This window comes from Ictidomys tridecemlineatus, chromosome 3 (genome assembly GCF_052094955.1).
Source record: "Ictidomys tridecemlineatus isolate mIctTri1 chromosome 3, mIctTri1.hap1, whole genome shotgun sequence".
In the NCBI taxonomy this organism is placed as follows: Eukaryota; Metazoa; Chordata; class Mammalia; order Rodentia; family Sciuridae; genus Ictidomys; species Ictidomys tridecemlineatus.
In genome coordinates this window covers 36,775,264-36,792,052 of record NC_135479.1, presented here as the reverse complement: position 1 = coordinate 36,792,052, position 16,789 = coordinate 36,775,264, and the positions used below count along the sequence as shown (strand labels likewise).

Genomic DNA, 16,789 nt, shown 5'->3' with positions numbered 1-16,789 from the left:
TAAAGTGGTTGCCAGGCAACTATGAATGCTGTGAGTCTTCAGGAACAAATCAAGAATGATAATGAAACAAAGACCAGATTCTCTCTTTTGGTAAATAGGAAAAAAATTATGGGATAAACAAGAACCTTTCAAAAGATTACTATGGGTCAGATATTAAATAAAATTGTACTGTGATTTGAGCAAATGGTGGAGGAGATGGTAACCAAGCCTTCAAAGATTAGTCATTTCAGAAGAGGGGAGATGAGACAGGTGAACTTGTTTTTTATTTCTTTGGGGCTCAGCAATTCTTTCAGTTTTATTTTGGTTTATTTTCTTCAAAAATCCAAGCAAAGTTAAACTGAATACTCTTTATTAAATGCATTACTTTTCTAACCAGAACAGAACAGCAAATTTCTTTAAAAAATAGTTTGGGCTAAAAAATTCATAGGAGGTACTCGGGCAAGAGAATTGGGGGGTGGGATGGCTGGCCATCCTGTTCTTTCTTCTTATGCAAGGTTCCTAATTCTTGGATCCTAGGATGATGGATTGTGCTTCAGTTTTTTCATGCACTCTTGAACTGATGGATCATTGGGGTTGGCACAGACGTGTTGTCCCTTGTTGGTGATAAAGCTGGGCGACAAGAAGGCGATTATGAACTGAGTTGTCTTCAGCAAGTGGACGCAAGGAGCCCCATCCTCCTTACCCCTGGGAATCCCCACCCAACAGTCTCTTCTTTCCATTCTCTGCAGAAGGCAGCTCAGGCCCAGAATCCTCTCTGAGACCCTCCCCTGCCTGGGAGACTCCCTGAGGATTCATGGGAGTGTCCTTGGGCAGCCTCCTGCCTGCTCTCTCCTGCCTCCCCTCTCCTCCTCTCCACTAGGAAGGTCTCATCCCTCATGCCCTGCAGGACCCTGGAGGACACAAGTTGTCCCTTACCTGGCAAGATCCAAGGGTGAGACTATTTTAGACACCCATCCCTCATGCCCTCCCTCCAAGACCCTGCCGGTTCCCTGGCTCCCAGTACATGACGGGTGAACTTAGCACTTACATGACAGCTGGCTGAGAGCACCCACTGCTCGTTTTATGATAAGTTTTCATGACTGTACACCGGATACTTCGTGTAATATATGAGAAGCAGCAGTCAGCAGGAGAGTTAAAGACTGTAAGTGGAGAAAGGGCTATTTAAAGGACAAGTCTTTTCTCTTAAGAGTACCACCGAGGGTGCAATGAAGAGTACCAAGGAGAGGGACCAGGGCTCAGAGGGGATGCTTCTTCCTCCTTGGGCAGCACTCGGTGTCATCTCCTTGCTTCAGAACCCCCACCTCAAAGTGGAATGGTGTGTCTGAAGGTACCCAGGTGGACTTACGGCCACGACAGGGGCAATAGCATTTTCTGAGAAGGGGAAGGCAGCTGCAGGCACCAGAGAGCACCCTGTGCCCCAGCTGGGCGGGCTCTCAGGACTGCCAGGTGGGAATAGAAAAGGCATCTTTGCAGGAGGTACCCGTGGCCCATCCTGATCTTCCCTGGAGATTTCTACATACCCCAGGGTCCTCCAGATCTCTCTCTGCCCTGTCAATACGGTGGATGAAACCATAGCACGGATCTTGCTCATCTTCTGCTTTTAAATATGTAACACAATGGAATTTTTACCTTTATTAACTAGTGGAGGTTGAAACGTATGCTCTCTCTCCAAGAGTTCTCTTGTTTCTGGATCTGAAAGAAATAGAAAGATGGAGAGAGAAATAGCTGGGAGGCAGCACCCTCTCAGTGTCTCTGCTCCTCTATTCCTTGCCCCATCCCAAGGTAGAGAGGCTCTGATCCTGGACCACCGTCACCTGTCTGGGTTTAGGCCTGTCTCAGCCCTTTTGTATCATGAGTGCTCTGGGCCCTTTTGAAAATGTTGGAGACATAAAGACTATGTACTGACTCTGAAATACTAAAAGCAAACTGCAAGTTGAACATGCTTCTGGAATTTTAGGACTCTGGAATCAGCAAGTTTTTCATCTACTCATTTGGTGGCAGTGTCCCTTGAAGTGATGTGAAGCTACTTCCAGACTTTATTTATCTAACTTAGTATAAATATTCCTAAGTGTTTGATTAAAATATGCTCCCCAGAGACCACCAGAGAGATTAGGTAATGTCCAGGTATGGATGACTTTTTCAAAACCAGAAAATTTTTGCATTTCAGAAAACATCTAACTCTAAAGATTGTTGGTAAGAAATTGTGAACCTGCATCATTCTAATTAGGCAAGTGCAACTTAACTTCTAGCTGGTTTCTTAAATAGTTACAATTAAATTACATTTAATAAGGCATACACTTCTACATGTTTGATATGATGTGGGTAGAACGGCAATGAAAATAAATAAATAAGATCTGAGCTGGGAATGGTGACTCACTATCATGCCTATAGTTCCAGTGACTTGGAAAGCAGAGGAGGAAGTTTGAAAGTTTGAGGCCAGCCTCAGCAACTTAGTGAATCTCTTAGCAACTTAGAAAGACATGCTCTCAAAATTAAAAAAACAAAAAGGACTGGAGATGTGGCTCAGTGGTAGATTGTTGAGTTCAATCCAAAGTGGAAAAAAAAAAAAGAAAGAAAAAAGAAAAAAAGAAATCTGAAATAGCCTTATCTTTCCATAACTACTTCTGAACTGAGAAATAAATTTTGATCTCCCTGATTCACTGGCCTGTCCTTATGTTTTACTGTCCTTATGTTAACTAATTTCAACAGTTATTATCTATATAATATTAAGCAAGTTATTTAAGGTTTCTAAACCACAGTTTTTCTCATTTGGAAAGTGAGAGAATATAATAATGATAACAACAACCACAATAATAATATACAAACTATATAAAATTGCTTAAGTCCTACTCTTTCGTTCCCTACATGAATGGCAAATTTACAACTTGTTCCAACGAATACCTAACCCACAAAGTTGTTTGGAAGACTCAATGTTTAAAGAACAGTGACAGCATGGCACATAGAAAATACTAGATAATATGTTTGTTAAATAAAAATTCTAATTGTTAGGTGACTGTTAATCCTGATTTTTATTTTTTATTTTTTTCCCCTGCATCTTGTGACATTTTAACTTCTTAAGAATCTTGACAGCTAGAGAGAGAGCCTCTCCCAGGACTGGTCAATTTTTAGAGACGGCAAGTGTTTCAAACTGACTAATGCTGCATGCTTTTGCCCAACCACTTCTTTGTCTCACTCTCAAATGCCATGCCAACATGTCCCCTGCCCTAAATCATTCTATAGCCAGGTACCGGACAATGAAAGACCATCATCACTATATTCAAAGCTTTCGGGACGTATTCAACCTATCCAGTCTTAAACAGCACCCCCTCCTTTGACCTGAGTTCTTCTCAGAAACCTCATAACGGCTCTAGCATAGGTTTCCCCTCTATCCTTCTTGTGCCCCCTGGCCCAAAGCTGAGGTACACTGTGGCCCTGTGCTGCTCAGTGTACCTCCCTTTCTTAGGAAATGTAAGTAATACATTCTTTTTTTTCTTGGTACCAGGGATTGAACTGAGGGGCAACCACTGAGCCACATTCCCAGCCCTATTTTGTATTTTATTTAGAGACAGGGTCTCACTGAGTTCCTGGCTTTTGCTGAGGCTGGCTTTGAGCTTGAGATCCTTCTACCTCAGTCTCCCGAGCCTCTGGATTATAGATGTGCATCACCACACTCAGCTTCATTCTTTTTTTTTTTTTTTTTAATGGCATTGATCTCTCTGGAGATTCAGTCACTCTCATAAATTAAAATTCCACACGTTCAAATGAGAAGGTGACCTCAGGTGAGTCACTTACCTGGCTAGTCCCAATTCCTCTGAAAATGACATTTCTACAGTAGATGGTATATAATGATGCAAACATCATGGAATTCTATACTTCTTTCCACAAATTTATATTTTAATGATGGTTCTTTCCATTGCTAAAATGCCAGCCAAGAGAAGGTATCCAATAATTCTGGCCTTGCAAAGGAGATAACTCTTTCCCCAGATGGGACCAGTCATCTCTGTGCAGTTTCTCTCAGGGATCACAAGCTGCAGACAGAGTCAGGGAGGGCAATGGTGCCCTCTGCATCTTCTCCCCAGACCAAGAGTTACCCGAGGACCTGGCCACTGGTGAAGGGGCTCTCCAGACTCACCGGGTATGACCTGGGCCTGGGATCCAAGGGCAGCACCAAGAATGAGGAAGGAGAGGGCAACTGCAGAGACCTTCATCTTTCCTCTGGGCAGGCAGAGTTGTTCTGAGAAATAAATTTTGATCTCCCTGATTTGCTGGCCTGTCCTTATGTTTATCAAAGGAGGAGGATTAGGAAGTCACAGGACAGAGGTCAGAGTGCTCTCCATTGGCTCATTAATAGTGAACATGCTATTTCTATAAGACAGAAAGAGGCTGAGAATGTAACAGGAAGTAGAGGGCAAAGGTGACATGGGGATTTTCCAACTGTCCCAGTATACAGGCACAGAGAAGAACTATTTCAAGAAGGATTTCTCTGTTAGGAGACTCATTGGCTCCTATAAATCTGACCACAGGGTGAGGGCGGATGTCTCTGCCAGACTCCCTGACTCAGGGTTGGGACTTGGTGGACACTGCGCCCATTTCCAGTTCTCTTCTGGCCCAACCAGAAGGGCATTGAAACTTAGGAGCCAGTCCAGTTGGCCACTGGAATGAAGAGCAGGAGATTAGGGGCCAGGAGATTCCTAAGCTCTGATGATCTCAAGGCCTAACCACTGCACCCTGACTCTCAAGTGCCCTAAAGCCTGCAATCAGGGTACCCTCCCGGAGGCATGCTCGGGCCTGCAGCCTTGGCCTTGTGATTCATCATTCAGAATCTGCCAGGGGCTTCTCATGGACTTGGGGCCAACATCAAAGTCTTTATGTGCAGAAGGCCCTGAAGACTTGGGTTCTCTTCCCACACACTGACCCTCCACTTTCCAATACAATGACACTCTAGTGCATAATAAGTTCAACAGCTAAAAGTGTATTTTAAATTTAGATTTTCTTCCTTAGGAGAGGACCTATATACTCGAGGACCCCAATAGTTGTGCTTAATAGATAAATTGGTGCTGTGCTAATATTAATTCCTACTAAGTCATCAACTCTATTCAGGAAGGTTTCTAGGCCCTTGCTCCCTCCAAGTTGGGCCAAGTGTTCCTGCAAAGTGGTTCCACAGCATCTGGCATTCAAATCCCATAGTTCCAGTCATATTCTATTTCTAAGGCTTATTTACCTGATTCCCACCCCCACAGCTGCCTTCCCCTTCCTCATGGGTGTGGTTAAAAGAGCATAGGTGATCCATTCTCTTAACAAAATCCCCAGTGCACAGTTACAAGGTCCTTGGATATCTGCAAGGATGAGGTAGTTAACAGAGAATAAAGTAAAACCAGAGTTGTGAGTTTCCATGTGCAAATGCAGAATGGTGATAATGAAATAAAGACAAATCATTTTCTTTTGGTTAATAAGACTGAAAATTAATAGAAAATTCTTAGAAACTAAGACTTGTGTGAGATTCTCATGGGTCAGATATTAACTAAGTTGTGTCATTTGAGCATGACCATGGTATGGTGAAAGATACTGTTTTCTAAACTACCACAAAACCTTAAAAATACTAGCTATTTTGGTAGGGAAGAGAAGATGAGACATAATGTGAAGTTGTGTCTAGTTTCCTTGGGTTATAAAAATCCCCAGTTTTTGTTGTTATCTCAGGAATTTTTTTTTTTGCAATTTGTGACTCATTGCTCTAAAAGTTATTTCCTCCCATTGATTTCTTAGGCAAATCATACTAAAAGTAGACATAAGTTTAAAACTTTTTCTTTTTTAAAAAAATATTTATTTTTTTAGTTTTTGGTGGACACAATATCTTTATTTTATTTTTATGTGGTGTTGAGGATTGAACCCAATGCCCCACGGGTGCCAGGCGAGCACAATACGGCTTGAGCCACATCCCCAGCTCTAAAACTTTTTCAAATAGAAAACATTTTGTTGTAGTTTAGAATTCAGTGCTGTCCTTTGAATTTTATGAGATAGTAAACAAGGTGTAATAATTGTAAACATAAGCTTATATGCTTAAATAGAGGTGTACATATATTTGATAGCTACTCTCTTTAAAAGTTTTGTTTTTCTTTTTTTTGCAGCATTGGAGATTGAGCCCAGGCCCTCTATTACTGAACTACATCCCCAGCCCTTTTTATTTTATTTTGAGATAGGGTCTTCCTGTGTTTTCCAGACTGACCTTGAACTTTCGATCCTCCTGCCTCAGCCTCCTGAAGAGCCAGTATTACAGGTGTATGTCACTGTGACTGGCTTACATGGTTTAAAAATATCCTTTAACTTTAGAGGAAAAGTCTTTTCAGAACTTATGTATATTAATAAAAACAACTAAGACTTAGAAACAGGGCAAAGGATAAGTGCATACCTTCCTATGTCATCCTGGAATGTTGCTAACAGCCCCCACCCCTCTCCAGGATTCCCGTAAGTGTAGAGGATGGTAGTTAGGGGGTTATGTTCCACTTACTATTAACCAGGTCCCAGAGTTTATGAAATAACGTATTAACTTGAAAATTTTGACCAGGACACATGCAAATGATTTCTGTCCCCTGGAAGTGATCATAAACCCAGGTTTATGATCACTGTATACACAGGTACTAGTCTATCCCCTAACTTAGCAAACATGTTTTAGAACATCATCTGCAATTAACTCTATAAACTCTATTCCTCCAGTCATTTTTGGATCAGTTTTATGATTCCATCACACATGGACCCATAACATCATGTATGGTTTAAATACACACATTCAATCTATATTTGAATGAGTCATGGCTTTAGCTATTTAAAAATAATACTATGATATCTCTTGTTTCAAAGATAATACTTATCCTAAGATGAGTAATTCCATCAGTTTCCTCTTCCTCATAAACTTCAAAATAAATTAGCAAAGTAACTGGATTTTGCTCTAGAACAACTCAGTCCTGGTGTATAAGGACTGGCACAGGGTGCCGTGAGACCTGAGAGACAGACAGATCGAGCATTAGAGTGCAGTTTACTGGGGACTCACTGATAGATGCAATTTGAGTCAGAAAGAGAGGCAGGGAACTGGGTTTGGAGAAAAGAGACTTCATTGTAGCTGGAATGTACCTGGTTTACCTTACACTGACGTAAGAGTCAGGCACGCTCCTGGAGCCAGACTCTGGTTGTAAAGCTCCACAATATCACTCTAATGGTTTTATCCTTTTATACTTTTCTGGGAATCTATGCAGGAAAACCCAATTTGAGTTGGTCTGGGGCAATCATGGTGGTTACAACTCAGGATCTGCGTCAAATCAGGCTGAATCCACACAGATGCTGTTTATTGTTTACCAGATGCGTTGCCTTAACACCAAACAGAATACAGACTTTTTTGTTTGTTTGTTTGTTCACTTGTTTTCAGTAATTCAGGCCAAGAATCTCCCAGGAGGTAGTTGGGTTGAGGGAGTTGGGGTTGGGGTGGCTGGCAACTTGTGTTCCTTTTCCTCAATTGATTTTTTTTAGCTCCAGATCCGTGGTCTATGAGTTTAAGTTCAAGTTTGCCATGCACTCCTGGACTCTCCCATCATTGGGGTCGGCACAGATTCGTTGTCCCTTCCTGCTGAAGAAACTGGAGAAAAGTGGGGAAAGGCTTGCAAAATGAGTGGTCTTCAGCAAGTGGACGCAAGGAGCCCCATCCTCCTTACCCCTGGGAATCCCCACCCAACAGTCTCTTCTTTCCATTCTCTGCAGAAGGCAGCTCAGGCCCAGAATCTTCTCTGAGACCCTCCCCTGCCTGGGAGACTCCCTGAGGATTCATGGGAGTGTCCTTGGGCAGCCTCCTGCCTGCTCTCTCCTTCCTCCCCTCTCCTCCTCTCCACTAGGAAGGTCTCATCCCTCATGCCCTGCAGGACCCTGGTGAGGACACAAGTTGTCCCTTACCTGGCAAGATCCAAGGGTGGGACTATTTTAGACACCCATCCCTCATGCCCTCCCTCCAAGACCCTGCCAGCTCCCTGACTCCCAACACGTGGTGGGTGACATTGACACTTACATGACAGCTGGCTGAGAGCACCCACTGCTCGTTTTATAATAATGTTTCATAAATGAACACCGGATACTTCGCCGAGTATATATGAAGCAGCAGTCAGCAGCTTCCTGAAGAATACCTGCAGGCAGAGAAAGTCCATTTGAGGGCCAAGTCTTTTGCATCAGGAGTACCATGTAGGTTGCTGTAAAGGGTACTATGGCGGGGGACCAGGGCTCAGAGGGGATGCTTCTTCCTCCTTGGGCAGCACTCAGTGTCATCTCCTTGCTTCAGGACCCCCCACCCCAGAGCTGACCTCTGTGTCTGAACCATGATAGGGGCAGAAGCATTAGCCCTGGAAGGGAAAGGCAGCTGCAGGCATCACAGAGCACCCTGTGCCCCAGCTGGGCGGACTCTCAGGACAGCCAGGTGGCCATAGAGACGGCATCCTTAGAGGAGGTACCCGTGGCCCATCCTGATCTTCCCTGGAGACTTTCCCCACCCTCAGGCCCTTCTGTTCTCAGCCGGTCCTGTCAACAGGGTGGATGAATCTCTAGCATAAGTCGGAGCCCCCCTGCTGCTTAGAAATATGTCCTATTTGGTCATTTACCGTGCTGAATTGGAGACTTAATAGGAATCCTCAGAAGTTGTCTTTTCTCTAGATCTGAAAGAAACAGACAGGTGGGGTAGGATTTACTGGGAGACAGCACCATTTCAGCATCTCCACCCACCCCATTCCTCACCCCATCCCAAGGCAGAGAGGCCCCGATCCTGGAACACAGTCACCTGTCTGGGTGGAGGCCTGCCTTAGCCCTTCTGTCTTCTTTTTCCCTGCGATTCTTCGGGGCCCTTTTGAAAATGTTTGAGACACAGAGACATTCTACTGTCTCTTGAATACTAATAGCACAATGAAAGTCCAATATGAGTAATTTCAAGGGGTCCATTCCTAATGTGATGAAGTCCACACTCTTTCTTCATGTTTTTGCCTTCTACAAGACTGGCAAACAGCAAGTTGTCCATCAGTTCATTGGGTGGCACAATGTCCCTTGAAATGATGTGAACCTATTTACAATCTTTATTTATCCCATTTGGTACTAATACTTATGTGTTTGCTGAAGAATTGTGTTAGTCAGCTTTTTTTTTTCTTTTTGTACTGGGGACTGAACCCAGGGCCTCTTTCTCAATGAGTTACATTCCCAGTTCTTTTTACCTTTTTAATTTTGAGACCAGGTCTCACTCAGTTGCTGAGGATCTCATTCATGTTGGTGAGGCTGGGGTTGAACTTGTGATCCTTCTGTCTCAGTGCCCCCCACCCCTCCCCTGCCCCTAGTCTCTGGGATGACAGGTGTTTGCTACTACCAGGGTTGCCTGGGTGGACTCCTGACTATTAGTCAATTTTTAATTGCTGTGATCAAAACACCTGACAAGAACAATTTAGAGGAAGGAATGTTTATTTGGTGCTCTTGGTTTCAGAGATTTTATTCCCTGGCTGGCTGACTCCATTGCTGTAGGCCTGAGGTGAGGCTGACCAAGGGGACAATGGCGGAAATCTGCTCAGCTCGTGACAACCAGGAAGCAGAGAAAAAGAGTGAGGAGCCAGGGACAAGGTATACAATCCCCAAAGTCATGTCCCAGTGACCTACTCCAGCTATGCCTCCCTTGCCCATAATTATCACCTAGCAGCCCACTCAAATTCTTAATTCATAAAATGGATTAATCTACCTGAGTTTACAGCTCTCACCCTTGCCTAAAAGCCCACCTCTGAACCTTGCTACATTGGAGGTCATACTTTCAAAATATGAGTTTTTAGGAGGATCTTTCTAGATTTAAACCGTAATAGAAATATTGCTGCATTTCATAGAAATAGTGTGCTTTCCAGATCCCACAAAGTTAAGCAACATGCAAGTGTTTATTGTCTTAATTTTTAAAAAAATTGTAGTAAATATATATATATATGGCTTCAAATTTTGCTATTAAAACATTTTAAAGTGTCCAGTTTAGTAGCCTTAAATATATTCCAAATACGGTGCAAGTATCACCACCATCCATTCATAAACCTTGCAAATACCACTCTGTGTAGCTTATACAAGGAGAATCATGCAGCATCTGTCTTTCGTGACTGATCGCTTCACTTATGTCACCCGACTTTCGTCCATGTAGTAGCATGTCAGAATTTCCTCCCTTTTCATTGCTGGATAATATTTCATTGCACATGTCTACCACATTTTACTCATCCATCCATTATGTGTCCACTGATGGACACATCTTGTTTCTACCTTTTGCCTACTGTGGAGAACACTGCTAAGAACATGGTGGTACTGAAATCTTTTCATGCATATGCTTTCAAGTTTTTGGGGGTGTGTACCCAGAAGTGAAATTACTGGATATCATCTTAACTTTTCAAAGCCCCCCAAATTCTATATTCTGAAATTCATACAGCCCTAACTGTTTGGGGGGATTATAGACCTGTATTGTGCTAATTAGGCAAATGCAGCTAAACTTTTAGCTCTCCTTCCTTCTTTCCTTTGTCCCTCCCTTTCTCTTTCCCTCCCTTTCAACTCAGTCATTTCCACAATTGCCTGTATCACAGACTAAAACTAGCTCTAAAATTAATATTTATTTTTCATATCAAAACATAAATTAATGATTTGGGCAACAAGGATTCAGTCATCAACAATTGCTTTCTTGTTCTTAGCTCATTTCTTTTCTTTGTTTTTGTTTTTGTTTTTTTTTGTACCAGGAATTTAATGCAGGAGTGCTTTATCACTGAGCTACATCCCCAGTCCTTCTTCTTATTTATTTAATTAGAAAATTAAAAAGGAGTTTTATTATAGATATTTTAAAATACAAACTCAAAAAACACTATCATGGAGTTCTTACTTTTTTTAAAAAAATGGAGTGCATTGAAAAAATTTTAATGTCAATCTCCATTAACCTGTATTTCACATAAAGTAAATATGATTGTTTTTGCACTTAAGGAAAGAAAATATAAATGTAACTTAAAATTGAATTTGGTTCTCATTGATTCTTTAAAAAACTTTTTAATTTTTTTTAATTAGTTATACTTGACAGTAGAATGCATTTATGTACTTTGCTATATCATATATAGATGAGATGTAATTTCTCATTTTTCTGAGTGTACATGCTGCAGAATCATATAGATCATGCAGTCACATATATACATAAAGTAATAATGTCTGTCTCATTCTACTAGCTTTCCTATCCCCACATCCCCTCCCCTCGCCTCCCATCACTTCCCTCTATAATCTAAGATAATGCTATTCTTCCCTAGTGGCCCCCCCACCCCCACCTTATTGTGATTTAGTATCTGCATATTAGAGAAAACATTTGGCCTTTAGTTTTGTGGGATTGGCTAATTTCATTTAGCGTGATATTCTCCAACTCCAACCATTTACTGGCAAATGTCATAATTTCACTCTTCTTTAAAGCTGAGTAATATTTCATTGACTATGTATATCACATTTTCTTTATCCATTCATCTATTAAGGGATTCCAAGATTGGTTCCATAGATTAGCTATTGTGAATTGAGCTGCTATAAACATTGATATGGCTGCATTATTGTCGTATGCTGATTTTAAATCCTTTGGGTATAAACCAAGGAGTGGGATAGCTGGGTCAAATTGTGGTTCCATGCCCAGTTTTCTGAGGAATCTCCATACTGCTTTCCATATTTTTTATTTTGAGACAGGATCTCATTAAGTTGCTGAAGGCTTCACTAAGACACTGAAGTTTGCCTTGAATTTGTGATCCCCCTGTCTCAGCTTCCCAAGTCACTGGGATTATGGAAGTGTGCCACCATGTCCCTCTCTTAGCTCATTTCTTATAAATTGTCAACCCTCTATACTTGGGAGTTCCACACCTATGGAGTCAACCAACTGTGGTTGAAAATATTCTTAAAAAGAATAAAGAAAGAAAAAAGTTGCATCAAGGGGCTGGGAACGTAGCTCAGTGGTACAGCACTTGCCTAGCATGTATGAAGCCTAGGTTCAATACCTAGCACTTCAAAACTGAAACAAAGCAAAAACACAAGTTGCATCGGTACTGAACATAGTCATTATTTCCTGAACAATATAGTATATCAACTATTTACTAGCACTTACATTGTTTTAGGTACTATAAGTAATCTAGAAATTATTTATAGCACAGGGGAAGATGTGCATGGGTTATATAAGGTCATGAGCATCCAGGTATTTTGGTATCCATGTAAGATCCTGGAACAATTCCCCAAGGACACCAAGGCAAGGTTGAATAGTTACATATAAATTGTGTATAACGAGGCATCTGTATACAATATAATATGCTTGATATGGTCAAGGTGGCCTGTCCAAAATATCTTAAATAGTCTTGCCTTCCCATAGCTACTTCCAAACTAGCTCCGATCCTAATTTCACCACCTACCAGCTGGATGATCTCATGCAAGTTATTTAAAGTTTTTATAAATCAGTTTTCTCATTTACAAAATGAGAACAACAACAACAACAACAATAATATGCAAACAAATGACTGATATCATGCTAGGTTTTTCCCCAACAAAAATAGCTAATTCACATCATTTAACATAATATCTACCCTGCAGGATTGTTAGCAGGAATAAATTCGTTAGCATCTATAAGAAACTTGGAATAGTGCCTGCCCTGTACAGAGGAACCACTAGACACATATTTGTTAAAGAACAGAATTGTTAGGTGACCTTGTGTGAGACACTTGCCTGAGTTGGACCACTTCCTCTCCAATATGACAGATTTATATTAGATGGTATATAATGGTTCAAATGTCATAGAATTCTATGCTTTTTTCCAAAAAAATCCCAGTTGTACTATAATTTTTTTTGATCTAGCATTGAATAGTCCCCATGTCCATTAAGGAAAGGTATCCAATAACTCTGGCCATGAAAAAGGAAATAATTGTCCCCAAACAGGACCAGTCATTGGTGTACAGTTTTTTTTTTTCCAGGCTGCAGACCTTTTCCAGGTCTATACCCTGCTCTTCTGTTAAGTAAGTTCCATCACCATGTCTGGGATGGACAGGAGTCACTAGAGGAAAATGGTGCCCATTGCATCTCCTCCCCAGACCATGAATTACCGAGGACCTGGCCACCAGTGAGAAAGCTCATTGGACTCACCATGTATGACCCGGGCCTGGGATCCAAGAGCAGCAGCAAGAATGAGCAAGGAGAGGGCAGCTATGGAGAACTTCATCTTCCCCGTGGGCAGGAAGAGCTGGGCTGGGGACTCCTGAGCTCACCACTCCTTGACTCCCTGTCCTGTCTCTGAGTTTATAAAAGGAGAATCAGGAAGTCCTGAGCAGAGGCAGAGTGCTGTTCATTGGCTACATCATAATTAACAGCTGTTTCTAAAAGAGGGAACTGGGGCGACAATGCGAAAGGAAAGGCAGGGCTGAGGATGAAACAAAAAAAGTGAGACCACCACCAAGGTGACACTCACAGTCCTGTGGAGTTCCTGAACTGTCCTAATGGGCACAGGCAAAGAGGGAATATTTTAAGTAGGATCCTTCCTTCTAGAAGTTTCATTATTATTCTATATCATAAGAACTCCTCCCCCACAGGACTTAACCATCAGCTATCCAGAATCCTATTGAAGGAAAAGTGAGGAACGAGAGAGAAATGAAAGACAGAGACCAGGCAGAGACTCACAAGAGGGTGTATTCATCAGAGCAGACAAATAAAGGCCATCTCTCTATAGTGGAGAGAGGAAAAACAGGCTTGGGTTCTGGCACTTTTATGAGGCAGGATCAGGAATCAGAGCTGGGTGGTTAGGGGTTGGGTTGGGTTGGTATGAGGGAGTGGTGAGCCTTTCTCAGAAACACCTTTAGGCGGGAAAGCAAAATTTTCCTTAAAATGGCAGCTGTCACTTAAGATGGCTGTCTAGTTGCTAAGCAAGGAACTTATACCTATAAGCACAGTGGTTCACCAGCAAGAGCACTAACTTAAACCCAATCACACGATTCCTTTCACAGTGTCTAGAGATGTGTTTGGGCCTCCCCTGGTCTCATACTACACATCTAATTCATTAATAAGCCCTTTGGTTATTTTTTTGTTGCTGAAAGCTCAGTCTTTGTCCCCGATGCCAACCTAATAATGAGGACACGGTTTTGAGAAAAAGGAAAAAGAAGGTGTATTGCTTTGCTAGCAAAGGAGAAACACAGGGGACTCCTGTCTCAAGGGCTGGGATTCTGCCCATCAGCAGGAACAGGGGGCTTTTAAAGAGCTGACCCAAAGGCTTCATTCCACATGTCCTCTGTTGGAGTGGTGATTTGCTTGCTAATTTGAGAGATAGTCATTTCTGAGATCTTCTGGTGCCATCCCCAAAGTCTGGATTACTTGGTTCCTATGCAAGGTGTGTGCTCAGGGACAGATCGTTCTGCATAGGATGGAGATTGGGGAGGGGGAGAGATTTGGGAGGAGCAGGGAGAGAGAAAGAGAAAGAAACAAGTTCATTTTAAAAATCAGTTGCAGGGGGATCTGTCGACTTAATTGGTCCACGATGGCACCCGTCAGGCCGGCAGCGAGGTTGAGAGCCGGTGGTTTGGGGACGCGTGTTGAGGGGGTTTCACCTGTCGGAGGCAGGAATAAGAATGGGAAAAAGAGGACCTGGCGGCCTAACTATCCTCAAGCTTTTTCGGGCAGCGTTCGCGAGGGGCAAGGCTTTGCATTTCGGAGAAAACTGAAGATTCAACAACATTACAAGAAATTGCTGTGGAAGAAAAAGAAGGCTCAAATATCACAGGAGTCCCAATTCACAGATCAGTATCCAGATCATCTGAAACATCTTTATTTAGCTGAAGAAGAAAGACTCAGGAAGCAACTGAGAAAAGTTACCCAGCCTTTGTCAGAAGAAAAAGTTGACCAGCCTTTGCCTGAAAAAGAGCATAGCATTGACCAGACTTTGTCTGAAGACGAAGGTAGTGTTCATCAGCCTCAACCAGAACAGTGTGGCAAAACGAAAAATTCTGTGACTATTCCAAAAAAGAATAAAAAGAAAACATCAAATCAAAAAGCACTAGAAGAATATGAACGGATACAAGCTAAACGTGCTGCCAAGAAACAAGAGTTCGAGAGGAGAAAAAAAGAGAGAGAAGAAGCTCAAAGACTCTACAAAAAGAAGAAAATGGAAGCGTTCAAAATATTGAGCAAAAAGACTAGAAAGGGCCAACCAAACTTGAATTTACAAATGGAGTATCTTCTTCAAAAAATACAAGAAAAAAGTTAAATCAGAATTTTTTTTTCCTAAGGAAAAATGATTAAGGGTTAAATTCTGCAAATATTTTTGTTCTTGTGAAAGAAAATTTTCTATATATGCTGTAGATTTTGTGACTTATTTATTTTCCTCTGGAAGAAGGATGACCTGAAGAACTGAAAGAACCTTCTATTTGAGAAACATGATCAAGCGTGTACTGCTTTTGTATTATATGATATTTGTGAAATAAAAGTTTAAAAAAAAAAATCAGTTGCAGTGGCAGAGCAGCAAGGGCTACATTCAGAGCATAAAGAGGACCACTGTTACAGCTGTACCTTCAAAAATATGTCCAGAATTTTACCGTAGTGGCACTTCCTTTCTCCTTAGAAAAGTCTTAATTGGGCTTCTCCAGAAATCTTCACCATAGCTGATTTTGGGACTGTCAGCAAAAGAGTCTCTGCAAAAGAGTTCAGTGTAGATAAACTTCCTATTTTCATGCTGCCCTATTTTACTTGGCCACAGGCTGGGAAGAAATCAGCAGTCCAGGTGCTGGATACCCCCTTACTAGTTTTTCACAAACATGTATCCAGTATAGTAGTTTGTGGAAATGTGCAAACAAGGCCTCCAGCCTTGAGCTGGGCTTCACGGAGATGTCTACATTTTTAAGATAAGATAAGTTACCAATTGGACTAAGTGGTAACAGCTGTCAGGGGGGAGGAACGAGAGGGGAGAGGAAGCTCGCCCCTTCTCAGGTGTTGTCCTTGAAGGGTTAACTTGCCCAAAACCATGAAAGAAAAAGCTGCTTTTATGTGAACTTCTGCAGACTGTGAACTTCTGAGCCCCTCCCCTTACATGCTGGGTATAAAACTCTGAAACTACCTGAACTCGGGGTTCAGGGGATTGATTGATTACAGCAAAAGCTGTGCCCTCTGAATCTGGCTGCAGCCAAATAAAACTGTTTCCTGCTGTCTTTGGTGCCTGGCCTTGTTTGTCCTTACAACATTACTACTCCTTGGAAGAAAATCCCCCGTTTCTTTTCTATTAGCCCTTTCAATACTTCTCTTGTGACTATTTACACAGACCCCACAGGCTAAGGGCTCAGTCCCACAGATCTGCCTCTGCTTCAGATGTCGGTCACAAGTGGCAGGCTGCCCACCACTTCTGTCTGACGTGGCTACCGTAGAAAGACCCCGTGACCCCCGCCTCAGGTTTGATATTTTGCTCCAACTGCTCACAGAACTCAGGGGAAGAATTTACTTATGAGATTACCATTTTATTATGAAGATTACAGCTCTGGAACTTCCAGGAGGAAGAGTTGTTTTAGATCAATCCAAACTCAAAAACAACAAACATTAAAAAGTGCTTATTTGGGGATCTTAGGTAACAGCGGCCACTCTTTGAAGAGTCACCCTTGGCGGGGTTACTTTCACTTCCCCTCTCTGCCTTTCACAAGTTTGCTTCCCCTCCCAAATCCTTTTGCAAGGACAAGTCCCGTGTCTTTTGCTCATCCTTCTAAATTCTAAAGAGAAGCCCCACCTAAAGGCTGAAGAT

The 16,789-nt window shown here is 42.1% G+C and overlaps 2 protein-coding genes and 1 pseudogene across 2 annotated transcripts; 1 reads left to right on the top strand and 2 right to left on the bottom strand.

Annotated features, from left to right (window-relative positions):
• Positions 1 to 332: 332 nt before the first annotated feature.
• Positions 333 to 4,332, bottom strand: LOC101966689 (C-C motif chemokine 15). Its single transcript, XM_005321498.4, has 4 exons — positions 4,133 to 4,332; positions 1,630 to 1,692; positions 1,028 to 1,139; positions 333 to 609 (listed from the first exon to the last, which is right to left on the bottom strand). Exons 1-4 carry the CDS (start codon positions 4,206 to 4,208, stop codon positions 513 to 515), a joined length of 348 nt encoding a protein of 115 aa, XP_005321555.1. The 5' UTR covers positions 4,209 to 4,332; the 3' UTR covers positions 333 to 512.
• A 2,978-nt stretch (positions 4,333 to 7,310) lies between these two features.
• On the bottom strand, positions 7,311 to 13,491 carry LOC101966975 (C-C motif chemokine 23). Its single transcript, XM_005321499.5, has 4 exons — positions 13,165 to 13,491; positions 8,631 to 8,684; positions 8,048 to 8,162; positions 7,311 to 7,624 (listed from the first exon to the last, which is right to left on the bottom strand). Exons 1-4 carry the CDS (start codon positions 13,238 to 13,240, stop codon positions 7,534 to 7,536), a joined length of 336 nt encoding a protein of 111 aa, XP_005321556.2. The 5' UTR covers positions 13,241 to 13,491; the 3' UTR covers positions 7,311 to 7,533.
• Positions 13,492 to 14,523: 1,032 nt separating this feature from the next.
• Positions 14,524 to 15,488, top strand: LOC144376095 (thyroid transcription factor 1-associated protein 26 pseudogene; annotated as a pseudogene).
• The last annotated feature ends 1,301 nt before the right edge of the window (positions 15,489 to 16,789 follow it).

Excerpts from the sequence above, each read along its gene's own strand:
- LOC101966689 (XM_005321498.4), bottom strand. The coding sequence starts at position 4,208 with ATGAAGGTCTCTGCAGTTGCCCTCTCCTTCCTCATTCTTGGTGCTGCC. Across the intron at positions 1,693-4,132 it reads CCAGGCCCAGGTCATACCCG|ATCCAGAAACAAGAGAACTC; the intron begins GTGAGTCTGGAG and ends TATTTCTTTCAG. Across the intron at positions 610-1,027 it reads TGCTCTCAGCCAGCTGTCAT|CTTTATCACCAACAAGGGAC; the intron begins GTAAGTGCTAAG and ends CTTGTCGCCCAG.
- LOC101966975 (XM_005321499.5), bottom strand. The coding sequence starts at position 13,240 with ATGAAGTTCTCCATAGCTGCCCTCTCCTTGCTCATTCTTGCTGCTGCT. Across the intron at positions 8,163-8,630 it reads TAAGTCTCCAATTCAGCACG|GTATTCTTCAGGAAGCTGCT; the intron begins GTAAATGACCAA and ends CTCTGCCTGCAG. Across the intron at positions 7,625-8,047 it reads TGCTCTCAGCCAGCTGTCAT|TTTCTTCAGCAGGAAGGGAC; the intron begins GTAAGTGTCAAT and ends ACTTTTCTCCAG.